Source organism: Salvelinus sp. IW2-2015, linkage group LG1, assembly GCF_002910315.2.
Source record: "Salvelinus sp. IW2-2015 linkage group LG1, ASM291031v2, whole genome shotgun sequence".
Taxonomy (NCBI): domain Eukaryota; kingdom Metazoa; phylum Chordata; class Actinopteri; order Salmoniformes; family Salmonidae; genus Salvelinus; species Salvelinus sp. IW2-2015.
In genome coordinates, this window is record NC_036838.1 from 44,646,411 (window position 1) to 44,664,679 (window position 18,269).

At 43.8% G+C, this 18,269-nt stretch overlaps 1 protein-coding gene across 5 annotated transcripts in view; it reads right to left on the minus strand.

Annotated features, from left to right (window-relative positions):
• cadpsa (Ca2+-dependent activator protein for secretion a) overlaps window positions 1-6,937 on the minus strand; it is a 160,900-nt gene extending 153,963 nt beyond the window's left edge. For 4 of the 5 annotated variants that reach the window (XM_023993798.2, XM_070445155.1, XM_070445152.1 and 1 more), the window contains exons 1-2: window positions 6,764-6,937; window positions 6,114-6,477 (exon numbers count right to left, since the gene is read on the minus strand). In XM_023993798.2, the coding sequence (XP_023849566.1) occupies window positions 6,114-6,452 (339 nt within the window). In that variant the 5' untranslated portion in view covers window positions 6,453-6,477; window positions 6,764-6,937. The remainder of the gene's footprint in view (window positions 1-6,113; window positions 6,478-6,763) is intronic. The other variant, XM_070445154.1, reaches the window with a different exon arrangement.
• Window positions 6,938-18,269: the final 11,332 nt, after the last annotated feature.

Genomic DNA, 18,269 nt, shown 5'->3' on the forward strand with positions numbered 1-18,269 from the left:
TAGTAACAAAAACCAGCAGACACTCCACCATCCAAGCACCGGAGTTGCCCATCCCTAATATACTGACACAAGATTCCCTTACGACAACGATAATAAATAGGCCTACTCATACTTGTCATCATTAACCATCAGTGTAAGCCGAGTCCATTAATTGTGGAAGCCTAGTATAGGCTAGGAGGAATACTGTAATTCTATTCCATGAAGAACAAAAAGGAAACACCTTCATATTAAGGGGATCAGATAACAGGTCACTCCGAGGTAAAGAAACCTCAGAAGATCTTCCTGTAATAGTCTGTAGCAAGATGGAGAAGCAAGATGGCGCCGACAGAGAGGGTTGCCTCTCTTCTAGTCCTTTGGAAACTATGCAGTATTTAGTTTTTTTATGTATTATTTCTTACATTGTTAGCCCAGAAAATCTTAAGTATTATTACATACAGCCGGGAATAACTATTGGATATCAGAGCGAAGTCAAGTTACCAACATTATGATCATGAATACGCATTTCCCGAAGCGAATCCTTTGTTCGCACCACCACCCAGGGCATTTCATCTGATCCCAGAGACCGACCCAAAACAAAGTCGCCGCAGAAGAGGTAGACGGAGCGGCCTCCTGGTCAGACTTCGGAGGCGTGCACACCACTAACCGCTTCCGAGTATATTACTCGCCAAAGTCCAGTCTCTAGATATTAAGGTAGACAAAATTAGGGCAAGGGTTACCTTTCAGAGAGAAATCAGGTATTGTAACATACTCCATTTCACGGAAACATGGCTCTCTCAGGATATGTTGTCGGAGTTGGTACAGCCACCGGGATTATTTATGCGTCGCGCCGACAGAAATAAACATGTTTCTGGGAAGAAGAAGGGTGGGAGCGTATGCTTCATGATTAACAACTCATGGTGTAATCATAACAACATCCATCAACTCAAGTCCCTTTGTTCATCTGACCTATAATTCCTCACAATAAAATGCTGACCATATTATCTCCCAAGAGAATTCTTATCGATTGTTGTCACAGATGTGTATATCCCCCCTCAAGCCGATACCACGGCGGCCCTCAAGGAACTTCACTGGACTCTATACAAACTGGAAACCATATATCCGGAGGCTGCATTTATTGTAGCTGGGGATTTAACAAAGCAAATTTGAGAACAAGGCTAGCTAAATTCTATCAGCATAATGATTGTAGCACTCGTGCGGGCAATACACTGGATCACTACTACTCTAACTTCCGTGATGCATACAAGGCCCTCCCACACCCGCCCTTCGGTAAATCTGACCATGACTCCATTTATCTCCTCCTTCCTATAGGCAGAAACTCAAACAGGATGTACCCGTGACAAGAACTATTCAACGCTGGTCAGACCAATTGGAATCCAAGCTTCAAGATTGTTTTGATCACGCGGACTGGGAAATGTTCCGGGCAGCTTCAGAGAATAATATTGATTTATACGCTGATTCAGTGAGTAAATTTATAAGGAAGTGCATTGGAGATGTTGTACCCACTGACTATTAAAACCTACACTAACCAGAAACCGTGGATAGATGGCAGCATTTGCGCAAAACTGAAAGTGCGACGACCGGATTTAACCATGGAAAGATGACTGGGAATATGGCCGAATACAAACAGTGTAGTTATTCCCTCCGCAAGGCAATCAAACAAGCGAAATGTCGGTATAGGGACAAAGTGGAGTCGCAATTCAACGGCTCAGAAACGAGACGTATGTGGCAGGGTCTACAGGCAATCATGGACTACAAAAAGAAAACCAGCCTCGTCACGGACACCGACATCTTGCTTCCAGACAAACCAAACACCTTCTTTACCCGCTTTGAGAATAACACAGTGCCACCGACGCGGCCCGCTACCAAGGACAGCGGGCACTCCCTCTCCTTCTCCGTGGCCGACGTGAGTAAGACATTTAAACGTGTTAACCCTCGCAGGGCTGCCGGCCCAGACAGCATCCCTAGACGCGTCCTCAGAGCATGCGTAGACCAGCTGGCTGGTGTGGTTACGGACATATTCAATCTCTCACTATCCCAATCTGCTGTCCCCACGTGCTTCAAGATGGCTACCATTGTTCCTTTAACCAAGAAGGCAAAGGTAACTGAACTAAATGATTATCGCCCCGTGGCACTCACTTCTGTCATCATGAAGTGCTTTGAGAAACTAGTCAAGGATCATATCACCTCCACCTTACCTGCCACCCTAGACCCACTTCAATTAGTACACCGCCCCAATAGGTCCACAGAAGATGCAATCGCCATCACACTGCCCTATCCCATCTGGACAAGAGAAATACCTATGTAAGAATGCTCTTCATTGACTACAGCTCAGCATTCAACACCAGAGTACCTTCCAAGCCCATCATTAAGCTTGAGGCCCTGGGTCTCAACCGCGCCCTGTGCAATTGGGTCCTGGACTTCCTGACAGGCCGCACCCAGGTCGTGAAGGTAGGAAACAACATCTAAACTCTGGGGCCCCGCAAAGGTGCGTGCTCAGCCCCCTCCTGTACTCCCTGTTCACCCATGACTGCGTGGCCATGCACGCCTCCAACTCAATCATCAAGTTTGAACACGACACAACAGTAGTAGGCCACAACAGTAGTAGGCTTGATTACCAACAACGACGAGACAGCCTACAGGGAGGAGGTAAGGGCACTCAGAGTGTGGTGTCAGGAAAATAACCTCGCATTCAATGTCAACAAAACAAAGGAGATGATCGTGGACTTCAGGAAACAGCAGAGGGAGCACCCCCATGTCCACATTGACGGGACAGCAGTGGAGAAGGTAGAAAGTTAAGTTCCTCGGCGTACACATTACGGACAAACTGAAATGGTCCACCAACACAGACAGTGTGGTGAAGAAGGCGCAATAGCAAGAAATGTGGCTTGTCACCTAAAACCCTCACAAACCTTTACAGATGCTTAATTGAAAGCATCCTGTAGGGCTATATCACCGCCCACAACTGCAAGGCTCTGCAGAAGGTGGTGCGGTCTTCACAACGCATCATCGGGGGCAAACTACCTACCCTCCAGGACACCTACTGCACACAATGTCATGGACAACAACCACCCGAGCCACTGCCTGTTCACCCTGCTGCCATCCAGTAGGCGAGGACAGTACAGGTGCATCAAAGCTGGGACCTAGAGACTGAAAAACAGCATCTATCTCAAGGCCATCAGACTGTTGAACAGCCATCAATAACACAGAGAGACTGCTACCTACATACAGACTTGAAATCATTGGCCACTAAATGGATCATTAGTCACTTTAAAAATGTTTACATATCTTGCATTACTCATCTCATATGTAAACTCAGCAAAAAAAGAAACGTCCTCTCACTGTCAACTGCGTTTATTTTCAGCAAACTTAAATATTTGTATGAACATAACAAGATTCATCAACTGAGACATAAACTGAACAAGTTCCACAGACATGGAATAATGTGTCCCTGAACAAAGGCAGGGGTCAAAGTCAAAAGTAACAGTCAGTATCTGGTGTGGCCACCAGCTGCATTAAGTACTGCAGTGCAGCTCCTCCTCATGGACTGCATCAGATTTGCCAGTTCTTACTGTGAGATGTTACCCCACTCTTCCACCAAGGCACCTGCAAGTTCCCGGACATTTCTGGGGGGGAATGGCCCTAGCCCTCACACTCCGATCCAACAGGGCCCAGACGTGCTCAATGGGATTGAGATCCGGGCTCGTCGCTGGCCATGGCAGAACACTGACATTACTGTCTTGCAGGAAATCACGCACAGAACGAGCAGTATGGCTGGTGGCATTGTCATGCTGGAGGGTCATGTCAGGATGAGCCTGCAGGAAGGGTACCACATGAAGGAGGAGGATGTCTTCCCTGTAACGCACAACGTTGAGATCGCCTGCAATGACAACAAGCGCAGTCCGATGATGCTGTGACACACCGCCCCAGACCATGACGGACCCACCACCTCCAAATCGATCCAGCTCCAGAGTACAGGCCTCAGTGTAACGCTCTTTCCTTCGACGATTAACGCAAATCCGACCATCACCCCTGGTGAGACAAAACTGCAACTTGTCAGTGAAGAACACTTTTTGCCAGTCCTGTCTGGTCCAGCGACAGTGGGTTTGTGACCATAGGCGACGTTGTTGCCGATGATGTCTGGTGAGGACCTGCCTTACAACAGGCCTACAAGCCCTCAGTCCAGCCTCTCTCAGCCTATTGCGGACAGTCTAAGCACTGATGGAGGGATTGTGCATTCCTGGTGTTGTTACACGTGGTCTGCCACTGCGAGGACGATCAGCTTTCCGTCCTGTCTCCCTGTAGCGCTGTCTTAGGCGTCTCACAGTACAGACTTTGCAATTTATTTCCCTGGCCACATCTGCAGTCCTCATGCCTCCTTGCAGCATGCCTAAGGCACATTCACACAGATGAGCAGGGATCCTGGGCATCTTTCTTTTGGTGTTTTTCAGAGTCAGTAGAAAGGCCTCTTTAGTGTCCTAAGTTTTCATAACCGTGACCTTAATTGCCTACCGTCTGTAAGCTGTTAGTGTCTTAACGACCATTCCACAGGTGCATGCTCATTAATTGTTTATGGTTCATTGAACAAGCATGGGAAACAGTGTTTAAACCCTTTACAATGAAGATCTGAAGTTATTTGGATTTTTACGAATTATCTTAGGGTCCTGAAAAAGGGACGTTTCTTTTTTTGCTGAGTTTATATACTGTATTTTATGCCATCTATTGCATCTTGCCTATGCCACTCAGTCATCGCTCATCCATATATTTATATGTATATATTTTTATTCCATCCCTTTACTTAGATTGGTGTGTATTAGATAGTTGTTGTATAATTGCTAGATTACTGTGTGATATTACTGCACCGTCGGAACTAGAAGTACAAGCATTTCGCTACACTTGCAATGACATCTGCTAACCATGTGTGTGACCAATAAAATGTTATTTGATTAGATTTATTTAGTCTATCTCTGACTTCACCATTTAAAAAAAAATATGATGGAGATATCCAGATGGATGTCATCACTGCTATGACCTTTTGCTGTCACCACAATTGCCGCTGCATAAAAAAAAAAATCAGATTCAATCTGCATGTATTAAAAATGGCCTCATATGCTGCCCACTGGCTGGGATTTTAGATGGACATGTTACTCATTTTAAGTTTAAGGGCTTTGAGAGGAAGAAACAATGTTACTTTTAGCAAAAACATATACTTGAATTAAGCCAGTCTATACATTTTAATTATTTGGGAGATGGACAATGTTATTCATGCTGAAAAATGCTAAGCTAATACAGTATGTAAATGAGGCTGAAGTGATTGTAATATCTCCTGGAGCTGGGCACATTACTATTCAGGTAGCTTAGATCAAAGCTCTACATGACCAAAAGGTTTCCACTAGCAGGTGTGTGTGTGAATTTTCTTGACCATGACTAGGCTACATTTTATAATGTACTGGATGCAGTGGAAAATTCATCTGTCAGATGAAATATAGGCATACAGCACATTTCCTGTAGACAACAATACAAATGCTACTCTGTGAAATAAGCAATTAATCTGGTGTTAGAGGTCGTTCGTGCAAAAGCCGTACAAGCTTTACTTGATTCATGTAGGAACAGAAGGATGATTATCCTCCCTGGAGGCTAGACTTATGGAAGTGCTACTACAATGGGCAGTACACCAGAGCAGAGTGACTGACAGGCAGTGGGTGAGATGAAGGTGGCACTTTAAATTACCCACAAACACAAAGCCCACTATATTTACAGCTATATGGCACTTCCTTGTGATTGAATTAGACTACATTTCAACAGGAGATGCACTTTAAGGAAACTATGTGACTCTGCAACTGGTAGACATGTCACTGATGTAGTTTTGCTGCTATTGAAATATGCCTTTACTGGACCTGCTTCTTTCCAACACCAGTATCAGAAGAGTGGGGGCTGCACTCAAATTCCACCCCATCATTAATGCAAGGGTGGTTCCCTTCTAATAATGACTACCCTACCATTAATCCCATGCCAGAAGACTAGTTTCATGATATACTACAGTATAGGATATATTTTAATTACTTTTAAAAAGTATGTAGTCACTGTTGTGTGTTTATTATTTACAGTGGTCTTACCTTCTGCTGTCGTCTGGCCATGTCGGTGGGTTGCTTGGCATTAAAAGGGTAGGCAATGCAGCGCATTACAAAGACATAGAGCTGGAGCCTCTTCTTTCGCTCTTCCTCCTCCCTCTGCATCTTTTCCAGATCATCTTTCTCCTTATCGCTGGCCACCGAGGGGCTGGGGCTGGATGGGCGAGCACTGCTTCCCCGGCTCGAGGGCTGGAGCCCACCAGAACTCTCGGTGGTCCGGCTGGGTGACACCCGTGCGCCCCCGGTACTTGGTGCCAACACCTCTTTGCGTTCTTCTTCTACCATCTCATCCGCTTCCTCCTCACTGGAAGATGGGTCCAACATGTTGGTGGTCTTGGATGGAGACTACCTAGACAGAGTGAGAAAGCGGAGATCAAAGAGACTCTCAGTGCCACAGGTTTTTCAAGAACGACAGTGTTCAGAGACAGCTGCTATCTGTTTCGCATTGGCAACGCTAGAGGGGGAGGGGGTGATGAGTAGAAAAAAATACTGATAAACTCGATGTAAACCATGAAATCTCAGTTGAGAGGAATTATGAAAGCCCAAGACTGATGTAGAAAGAGAGTAGGCCTAGGCTGGTCAAACTCTGCACAAAAACTATTGAATTCGAACAAAATAAATGTGTAGTTGCTTACCCTACGAGTTTTCAGCGTTTAACTCTCCAGTCACAGCCGGGGATTTGCTAGGATGCTATGAGAAGGGGTGGGGTCGGATGAAAGACGATAAAGAACGCTTTTCAGTAGCCTGCTAAGCAACGCGCGGATGGGGAAGGTACCGGGAACTGAACATGGTTCTGAATATAAAGGCGAATTATAGCGGGCGGCGGGAGCGCAGTTGACGCGACAACCTATTTACTACATCCACCTGATGATCTGAAACATCTCCAATGGAGATTCTCACCAATTACACCTTTTCCCATATCACTATTTATTTATTCCCCATATTCACTATTATATCCGCCAAACTCCACTTGTTGCCCTATTCTGAATTTGATGCGTGGAATAGTCAATAGTCAGACTTGAAGTGCATGATTTAATCGACTATTAATTCCTATATTTTTGTATATTATAGTGCCTACGTTGCATTGTAGCCCAGTAGGCCTAGCCTAATATTGCCTATATCCTATGTATCAGAATTGAGCTGCAAAATTAAATCAGTATGGTAATGTCATATGTGCGTTATAGAAAACACATTTAGCCTACACATCTCCACGGTTGTCATCAATCTTCAATGCTGACAGCATGATACCTGGCCCTGGAGTAATTGTCAACGTTTTGTGAAAAATACAATAGATTTGAAAAAAATAAATCAACATAAACTGCTGTTTTAAGGATGAAATTTCAACCACAGGAGTGTGTCATCATGGTAATCAATTTTCAACATACACAAACCACAAGATCTACAACATGATATCCTCTATCAGAAATAAAACAGTCTGGACAGACAGCACCTCTTACTGGAGGGCTGATTTATCTACAGCTATACTTCTGATCTCCCATACAGGGTTTTAACAAAGCCCAGCCCTGCTTCGCTTTGATATTTGTCACGGACTACTACCAATGTGCTATTATGTGAATTGATCAGTTTTAATAACGAAATAGATGCACTCTTGCTATCGAAGTCATTCCAACTGATAGGTAAGTCATATATCATCAATGATACTATTTAGTCCTCTTTAGTATTTGCGAAGTCATCAACAGCTATTGTTTCAATTCAACCCAGGGTACAACTAAAACTAGACAATACATATAGGCCTAGGGTTTCAAGCTTTGGGTGATTTCCAATGTAATCTTCAAGATAATAATTCATGTGTTGGATTCACGTCTCCATCTCAATCAAAAAGCAATTTTAAAGAATAGCACTAAATCAAACTTCATTTGAAGTGCATTTGAAGTTTGATTTTATTTAGTCACATTTAGTCACTTTAACTTTGGTTGAGATGGAGACTTGAATCCAACATATCAATTTTTAATTTGTAGACAAACTGGAATTAAAGCCAGACTAAGTCAGTGACACAAAAGATCTCCTTTAAATGTTGATATTTGGTTGCATTGACAACCAAACACAATATCACTTTAGCAATACAATAAATAACCTATTAACTTGTGGACAAGTTAACAAATGATATGTTGGATTCGCGTCTCCAAGTAAACCACAAATAAAAATTAGAGAATAGGATTAAGCCAGTGGCTCAGATGAAACTATCCAAGCATTAGCATCTCCTTTAAATGTTGATAGTTGCTTGCATTGTCAACCAAACACATTTCAATATGACTTTTGTAATACGTTAACTAGCCTAAAGTTAAGGCTAATTAATGTAACAGTATTTAATGAAGTTTAAAATGAGTAACACATCCATTGCCACATTGAGGTTACTGTAACTAAAATTGATGAAAATGTGGATGAAAATACATGATCTTTTAGGCATGTCATTTTGACCGAAAACGGAGAAGTCCAAAGATAAGATACTTTTAGCATTCAAATGTATGAATTACTTTTTTTTCATGATCAAATAAAAATGTATTGGTTACATACACAGTTATGCAAATGTTATCACAGGTGCAGCAAAATGCATATGTTTCCAGCTCTAACATCCTACTCCGGGTCTGACACTCTGTCAGGCCCGGTGTAGGATGTGGCAGGGTTTGTAGACTATTATGGAGTACAAAGGGAAAACCAGCAGTGATTTTCCCAGTAATGCAAATATCCCAGATGAGCTGAATGACTTCAATGCTCGCAAACAACACTGAGCCAGGCATGAGACCCCCTACTGTTTTGTGGTATCCAATTGGTAGTTACAGTCTTGTCTCATCGCTGCAACTCCCGTATGGACTCGGGAAAGGCGAAGGTCGGGAGCCGTGCGTCCTCCGAAACAAAATCCAGCCAAGCGGCACTGCTTTTTGACACAATGCCGCTTAACCTGGAAGCCAGTTGCAATGTGTCGGAGGAAACACTGTACACCTGGCAACCGTGTCAGCGTGCATTGTACCCAGCCCGCATTGTACCCAGCCCGCCACAGGAGTCGCTAGAGTGCGATGGGACAAGAACATCCCTGCCGGCCAAACCCTCCCCTAACCCGGACGACGCTGGGCCAATTGTGCGCCGCCCCATGGGTCTCCCAGTTGCGGCCGGCTGTGACAGAGCCTGGACTCGAACCAAGATCTCTAGTGGCACAGCTAGCACTGCGATGCAATGCCTTAGACCACTGCGCCACTCGGGAGGCCCGATGTAAGACTTTTAAATAGGTTAACACTCACAAGGCCGCTGGGCCAGACGGAATACCAGGGCACATTCTCAGAGCATGAACAGACCAGCTGGCAAGTGACTTCACAGACATTTTCAATATGTCCTTGTCCCAGTCTGTAATCCTAACACGTTTCAAGCAGACCACCATTGTCCCTGTTCCTAAGAACCAGTGGTGGAAAAAGTACTCAATTGTCATACCTTAATAGAAAATGACTCAAGTAATAGTGAAAGTCATCCAGTGAAATACTACTTATGTAAAAGTCTAAAAGTTATTGGTTTTCAATATACATACGTATCAACAGTAAATGTAATTGCTAAAATATATTTAAGTATCAAAAGTAAAAAATAATAAATTCCTAATATTAAGAAAACCAGACGGCATGATTTTCAGTTTATTTATTTACGGAGAGCCAGGGGCACACTCCAACATCATTTACAAACAAAGCACTTGTGTTTAGGGAGTCCGCCAGGGATGTCCCTTGATAAGTGCATGAATTGGACCCTTTTCCTGTCCTGCTAAACATTCCGTAACAGCATCCTCAGATCCTCAAAAGGTTCTACAGCTGCACCATCGAGAGCATCCTGACTGGTTGCATCACTGCCTAGTATGGCAACTGCTCGGCCTCCGACCGCAAGGCACTACAGAGGGTAGTAAACCACTGGGGCCAAGCTTCCTGCCATCCAGGACATCTATACAAGGCGGTGTCAGGGGAAGGCCCTAAAAATTACCGCACGGCAAGCGGTACCGGAGGGCCAAGTCTAGGTCCAAAGGCTTCTAAACAGCTTCTACCCCCAAACCATAAGACTCCTGAACACCAAATCAAATGGCTACCCAGACTATTTGCATTGCCCTCCTCTTTTAAACCGCTGCCACTCTGTTGTTATCATCTATGCATAGTCACTTTAATAACTGTACCTACAGTTGAAGTCTGAAGTCTTGAAGAACGTGAAATGTCAGAATAATAGTAGAGAGAATGATTTATTTCAGCTTTTATTTCTTTCATCACATTCCCAGTGGGTCAGAATGTTTACATACACTCAATTAGTATTTTGGTAGCATTGCCTTTAAATTGTTTAACTTGGTCAAACGTTTCGGTAGCCTTCACAAGCTTCCACAATAAATTGGGTGAATTTTGGCCCATTCCTCCTGACAGAGCTGGTGTAACTGAGTCAGGTTTGGAGGCCTCCATGCTCGCATAGTCACTTTTTCAGTTCTGCCCACAAATGTTCTATAGGATTGAGGTCAGGGCTTTGTGATGGCTATCCAATGCCTTGCTTTGTTGTCCTTAAGCCATTTTGCCACAACTTTGGAAATATGCTTGGGTCATTGTCCATTTGGACGACCCATTTGCGACCAAGCTTTAACTTCCTGACTGATGTCTTGAGATGTTGCTTCAAATATCCACATAATTTTTCTTTCTCATGATGGCATCTATTTTGTGAAGTCACCAGCCCTCCTGCAGCAAAGCACCCCCACAACATGATGCTGCCACTCCTGTGCTTCACGGTTGGGATGGTGTTCTTCGGCTTGCAAGCCTCCCCTTTTTCCTCCAAACATGACAATGGTCATTATGGCCAAACAGTTCTATTTTTGTTTCATCAGACCAGAGGACATTTTCCCAAACAGTACGATCTTTGTTCCCAGTGCAGTGCAAACCGTAGTCTGGCTTTTTTATGGTGTTTTGAGCAGGCCTTCTTCCTTGCTGAGCGGCCTTTCAGGTTATGTCGATATAGGACTCGTTTACTGTAGATAGATACTTGTACCTTGTTTCCTCCAGTATTTTCACAAGGTCCTTTTTCGTTGTTCTTGGGTTGATTTGCACTTTTTGCACCAAAGTACATTCATCTCTAGGAGACAGAACGTGTCTCCTTCCTGAGCGGTATGATGGCTGCATGGTCCCATGGTGTTTATACATGCGTACTATTGTTTTTACAGATGAACGTGGTACCTTCAGGCATTTGGAAATTGCTCCCAAGGATGAACCAGACTTGTGGAGGTCTACAATTTTTTTTCTGAGGTCTTGGCTAATTTCTTTTCATTTTCCCATGATGTCAAGCAAAGAGGCACTGAGTTTTAAGGTCAGCCTTGAAATACAGCCACAGGTACACCTCCAATTGATTCAAATTATGTCAATTAGCCTATCAGAAGCTAAAGCCATGACATCATTTTCTGGAATGTTCCAAGCTGTTTAAAGGCACAGTCAACTTAGTGTATGTAAACTTCTGACCCACTGGAATTACGATACAGTGAGTTATAAGTGAAATAATCTGTCTGTAAACAATTGTTGGAAAAATTACTTGTGCCATGCACAAAGTAGATGTCCTAACCGACTTGCCAAAACTATAGTTTGTTAACAAGAAATTTGTGGAGTGGTTGAAAAACGAGTTTTAATGACTCCAACCTAAGTGTATGTAAACTTCCGACTTCAACTGTACATGTACATATTATCTCAATTACCTCGACACCGGTGCCCCCGCACATTGACTCTGTACCGGTAGCCCCTGTATATAGCTCCGCTATTGTTATTTACTGCTGCTCTTTATTATTCTTATCTCTTACTTTTTTTTCTTACTTTTTTGGGGCTATTTTCTTTAAAATGCATTGTTGGTCAAGGGCTTGTAAGTAAGAATTTCACTGTAAGGTGAAAACACTTGTTGTATTCGGCGCATGTGACAAATTCAATGTTATTTTATTTTATTTAACCTGTCTAAACGATTATCGTCCCGTAGCACTCACATCTGTAACCATGAAATGCTTTGAAAGGCTGGTCATGGCACACATCAACACCATCATCTCAGACACCCTGGACCCAATCCAATTCGCATACCACCCCAACAGATCACACAATCTCTATTGCACTCCACACTGCTCTCTCCCACCTGGACAAGAAGAATACTTATGTGAGAATGCCGTTCATTGACTACAGCGCAGTAGTAGTCGGCTGTACCTGCACCAAAACGCCAGTATTTTTCATTCATACTGTAGCTTGTTCTAATCTTTTTAAATAGGTAGCCAATTTGTTTTCAGCAGTTTTCTTTCCATGACTGATCAAAACTCATTTTTTCATGACTCTCTCTTGTTCCTCTGCAGCAGACAATTGTAAGATCTCACGATCTTCATAATATTATATTGTGAGGTCCCTGGAAATTCCCAGCACTAGTAACAACACATCTGCCTAACTGACCCTCAACACAGGGACCCCTCAGGGGTGTGTGCTTTGTCCACTCCTATACTCCCTGTTCACCCATGACTGTGTGGCCACACATCTCCAACGCCATCATCAAGTTTGCTGATGACACGACGGTGGTAAGCCTGAGCACCGACAACGATGAGACAGCCTACAGGGAGGAGGTCAGAGACCTGGCAGCATGGTGCCAGAACAACTGCAACCTCTCCCTCAACGTCAGAAAGACAAAACGGAGCTGATCGTGGACTACAGGAAGCAGAGGGATGAGCACGCTCCAAAACAGATTGACAATGCTGTAGTGAAGTGGGTCGAGAGCTTTAAGTTCCACATCACTAAGGACTTAACATGGTCCTCTCACAGCAACACTGTCATGAAGAAGGCTCAACAGTGCCTCTACCCCCTTAGGTTGAAAAAATTTGGCACGGCCCCTCAGATCCTCGAAAGGTTCTACAGCTGCACCATCGAGAGCATCTTGACTTGCTGCATCACCACTTGATATAGCAACTGCACAGCGCTCTATCGCAAGGCGCTACAGAGGGTGGTGTGGATGGCCCAGTACATCACTGGGGCCAAACTCCCTGCCATCCAGGACCTCTATACCAGGCGGTGTCAGAGGAAGGCCCGGAAAATTGTCAAAGACCCCAGCCACCCCGGCCATAGAATGTTCAATCTGCTACCACACGGCATACGGTACCAGAGCGCCAAGTTCGGGACCAAAAGGCACCCATAACAGCTTCTACCCATAAGACATAAGACTGCTGAACAGTTAATCAAATGGCTACCTGGACTATTGCATTGACCCTTTTTTTTTCACTCACTCTCTTGCATGGACTCTACCCACATGCTCACACATACTTACACTGACACTCCAACACACTTTCACACACACTGCTGCTACTCTATCCAGAGTTCCTAGTCACTTTTACCCCGACCTACATGTACATATTACCTCAACTACCTTGTACCCCTGCACATTGACTTGTTACCGGTACTCCTTGTATATAGTCTCATTATTATGTTACTATTTTCTATTTGCACATTTTCTTACTTTTTAACTCTGCATTGTTGGGAAACGACTCGTAAGTAAAAATCAAATCAAATCAAATTTTATTGGTCACATACACATGGTTAGCATATGTTAATGCGAGTGTAGCGAAATACTTGTGGTTCTAGTTCCGACCATGCAGTAAAATCTAACAAGTAATCTAACAATTTCCCAACTACCTTATACCTCACACAAGTATAAAGTAATGAATAAGAATATGTATATATAAATATATGGATGAGCGATGGCCGAACGGCATAGGCAAGATGCAGTAGATGGTATAGAGTACAGTATATACATATGAGATGAGTAATGTAGGGTATGTAAACATTATATAAAGTGGCATTGTTTAAAGTGACTAGTGATACATTTACAACATCCAATTTTTAATTATTAAAGTGGCTTGAGATTTGAGTCAGTATGTTGGCAGCAGCCACTCAATGTTCATGATGGCTGTTTAACAGTCTGATGGCCTTGAGATAGATGCTGGTTTTCAGTCTCTCGGTCCCAGCTTTGATGCACCTGTACTGACCTCGCCTTCTGGATGATAGCGGGGTGAACAGGCAGTGGCTCGGGTGGTTGTTGTCCTTGATGATCTTTTTGGCCTTCCTGTGACATCGGGTGGTGTAGGTGTCCTGGAGGGCAGGTAGTTTGCCCCCGGGGATGCGTTGTGCAGACCTCACTACCCTCTGGAGAGCCTTACGGTTGTGGGTGGAGCAGTTGCCGTACCAGGCGGTGATACATCCCGACAGGATGCTCTCGATTGTGCATCTGTAAATTTTGTGAGTGTTTTTGGTGACGAGCCAAATTTCTTCAGCCTCCTGAGGTTGAAGAGGCTCTGTTGAAACGGGTGGACCATTTCAGTTTGTCCGTGATGTGTACGCCGAGGAACTTAAAACTTTCCACCTTCTCCACTACTGTCCCGTCGATGTGGATAGGGGGGTGCTCCCTCTGCTGTTTCCCGAAGTCCACGATCATCTCCTTTGTTTTGTTGATGTTGAATGAGAGGTTATATTCCTGACACCACACTCCGAGGGCCCTCACCTCCTCCCTGTAGGCTGTCTCGTCGTTGTTGGTAATCAAGCCTACCACTGTAGTGTCGTCTGCAAACTTGATGATTGAGTTGGAGGCGTGCATGGCCACGCAGTCATGGATGAACAAGGAGTACAGGAGAGGGCTGAAAACGCACCCTTGGGGTGCCCCAGTGTTGAGGATCAGCGGGGTGGAGATGTTGTTTCCTACCCTCACCACCTGGGGGCATCCCGTGAGAAAGTCCAGGACCCAATTGCACAGGGCGGGGTTGAGACCCAGGGTCTCGAGCTTAATGACGAGTTGAGGGTACTATGGTGTTAAATGCTGAGCTGTAGTCGAACATCATTCTTACATAGGTATTCCTCTTGTCCAGATGGGTTAGGGCAGTGTGCAGTGTGATTACGTCGTCTGTGGACCTATTGGGGCGGTAAGCAAATTGGAGTGGGTCTAGGATGTCAGGTAGGGTGGAGGTGATATGATCCTTGACTAGTCTCTCAAAGCACTTCATGATGACAGAAGTGAGTGCTACGGGGTGATAGTCATTTAGCTCAGTTACCTTAGCTTTCTCTAATTGTTTCATGGTAAAAGTCTACAACTGTTGTATTCAGCACGTGACAAATACAATTTAATTTGATTTGACAATGCAATATGTATACTGAACAAAAATATAAAACGCAACATGTAAAGCATTGGTCCCATGTTTCATGAGATGAAATTTTAAAAATCCATACGCACAAAAAGCTTATTTCTCTCAAATGTTGTGCACAAATTTGTTTACATCCCTGTTACTGAGCATTTCTCCTTTGCCAAGATAATCCATCCACCTGACAGAAGTGGCATATCAAAAAAGCTGATTAAACAGCTTTCATTACACAGGTGCACCTTGTGCTGGGAACAATAAAAGGCCACTAAAATGTGACGCTTTGACACAACAATGCCACAGAGCTGTTGCCAGAGAATTTTATGTTCTGAAAAAAAAGCTGAAAATGTCCCAGTTCTTCCATGGGCTGCATACTCACCATACGTCATCCAATGATGCTCTGGATTGACGTATACAACAGCGTATTCCAGTTCCCGCCAATATCCAGCAACTTCTCACAGTCATTGAAGAGGAGTGGGACAACATTCCACAGGCCACAGTCAACAGCCTGATCAACTCTATGTGAAAGAAATGTGTCATGCTGCATGAGGCAAATGGTGGTCACACCAGATACTGACTGGTTTTCTGATCCACACCACTTACTTTTTTTTTAAGGTACAGTATCTGTGACCAACAGATGCATATCTGTATTCCCAATCATGTGAAATCCATAGATTAGGACCTAATTTATTTATTTAAATTCAATGATTTCCTTATAGGAACTGTAACTCAGTAAAATCTTTGAAATTGTTGCATGTTGCATTTATATTTTTATTCAGTATACATATGCATGTGAATGGTGTGTCTAGACAACATTGCCAGTACAGTGCTTTCAGTATTTACATCCCTTGAATTTTTTGATATTTTGTTGCGTTGCATGCTGAAGTTAAAATGAATTAAATTTACAAATTTGTGTCACTGGCATAGACACAATTACCCCATAATGTCAAAGTGGAATTGTGTTTTTAGAAATGTTTTGAAATGTTTTAAAAATGAATATCTGAAATGTCTTGAGTCAATACGTATTCAACCCCTTTGTTATGACAGGCCTAAATAAGTTCAGGTGTAATAATGTGCTCAACAAGTTGCATGGACTCACTGTGTGCAATAATAGTGTTTAACATGATTTTTGAGCGACTACCTCATCTCTGTAGCCCACACATACAGATAATTGTATAGTCCCTCAGTTGAGCAGTGAATTTCAAACACAGGTTCAACCACAAAGACCAGAGAGGTTTTCCAATGCCTCGCAAAGAAGGGCACCTATCGGCAGATGGGTAAAAAAAATACAGACATTGAATATCCCTTTGACCATGGTGAAGTTAATTAATTACACTTTGGATGGTGTATCAATATATCCAGTCATTACAACGATGCAGCTGTCCTTTCTAACTCAGTTGCCAGAGAGGAAGGAACCCCACCCCCCCCAAAAAAACTTGGGGAGGGTAGAATTATTTGGGGGTATGATATTTGTCACTCGTCATTATTCACGATTCATTCAGGATGATCCGTAATCATGATAGCATCCATATTAATGTAGAAGTGTTTCGAAACCTTCTATTCTTATTTACAGTAAAAGTGACTACAAAAAGTGAATGCTACAGGGCAATAGTCATTTAGTTCAGTTACCTTCGCTTTCTTGGGTACAGGTGCAACGGTGGACATCTTGATGCAAGTGGGGACAACAGACTGGGATAGGGAGAGATTGATTATAAGTAAACACTCCAGCCAGCTGGTCTGCACATGCTCAGAGGATGCCGCTTGGTATGCCATCTGGGCCAGCAGCCGTACAAGGATTAACAAGCTTGAATATCTTACTTACGTTGACCACAGAGATCGGGAGCACAGAGTCCTCGTGAGCGGCAGGAGCCCACGTCGGCAGCTCGGTGTTGTTTTGTTCAAAGCGGGTGAAGGTGTTTAGCTTGCTTTCCCTTTATAATCCATGATTGTCTGGATTCCCTCCCACATGCGTCTCGTGTCTGAGCCATTGAATTGAGAATCCACTTTGTCCCTGTACTGTCTGAGCCATTGAATTGAGAATCCACTTTGTCCCTGTACTGTCATATTGCCGGTTTCCAGTGTAGTCCAGTGTAGTTCCTTGAGAGCCGTCGCGGTGTCGGCTTGGGGGGGAATATACATAGCAGGGACAATGACCAAAGAAAATGATCATACCCCTCCATCTCTGTTTTTCCCAGGGAGTTCTTTCTTCCTGTCCCCGCAATGAACTTAGTTTTACTGGGAAACTTGATGTAAAGAAGTTACATTTTATATAATTATGTCTAAATACCATATAAAATGCACTATATGACCAAAAGTATTTGGACACCTGCTCGTCGAACATCTCATTCCATGGGCATTAATATGGAGTTGGTCCCCCTTTTCTGTTATAACAGCCTCCACTCTTTTGGGAAGGCTTTCCACTGGAACATTGCTGCGGGGACTTGCTTCCATTCAGTCACAAGTGCATTAGTGAGGTCGGGCGATTAGGCCTGGCTTGCAGTCGGCATTCCAATTCATCCCAAAGGTGTTCGATGGTGTTGTATGGACCTCACTTTGTGCACGGGGGCATTGTCATGCTGAAAAAGGAAAGGACTTTTCCTCAAACTGTTGCCACAAAGTTGGAAGCACAGAATCGTCTAGAATGTCATTGTATGCTGTAGCGTTAAGATTTCCCGTCACTAGAATTAAGGGGCCTAGCCCGAACCATGAAAAACAGCCCCAGACCATTATTTCTCCTCCACCTAACTTTACAGTTTACACTATGCATTGAGGCAGTTAGCGTTCCCCTGGCATCCGCCAAACCCAGATTAATTTGTCAGACTGCCAGATGGTTAAGTGTGATTCATCACTCCAGAAAACGCATTTCCACTGCTCCAGAGTCCAATGGTGGCAAGCTTTACACCACTCCAGCCAATGCTTGGCATTACTCATGGTGATCTTAGGCTTGTGTGCAGCTGCTCGACCATAGAAACCCATTCCACGAAGCTCCT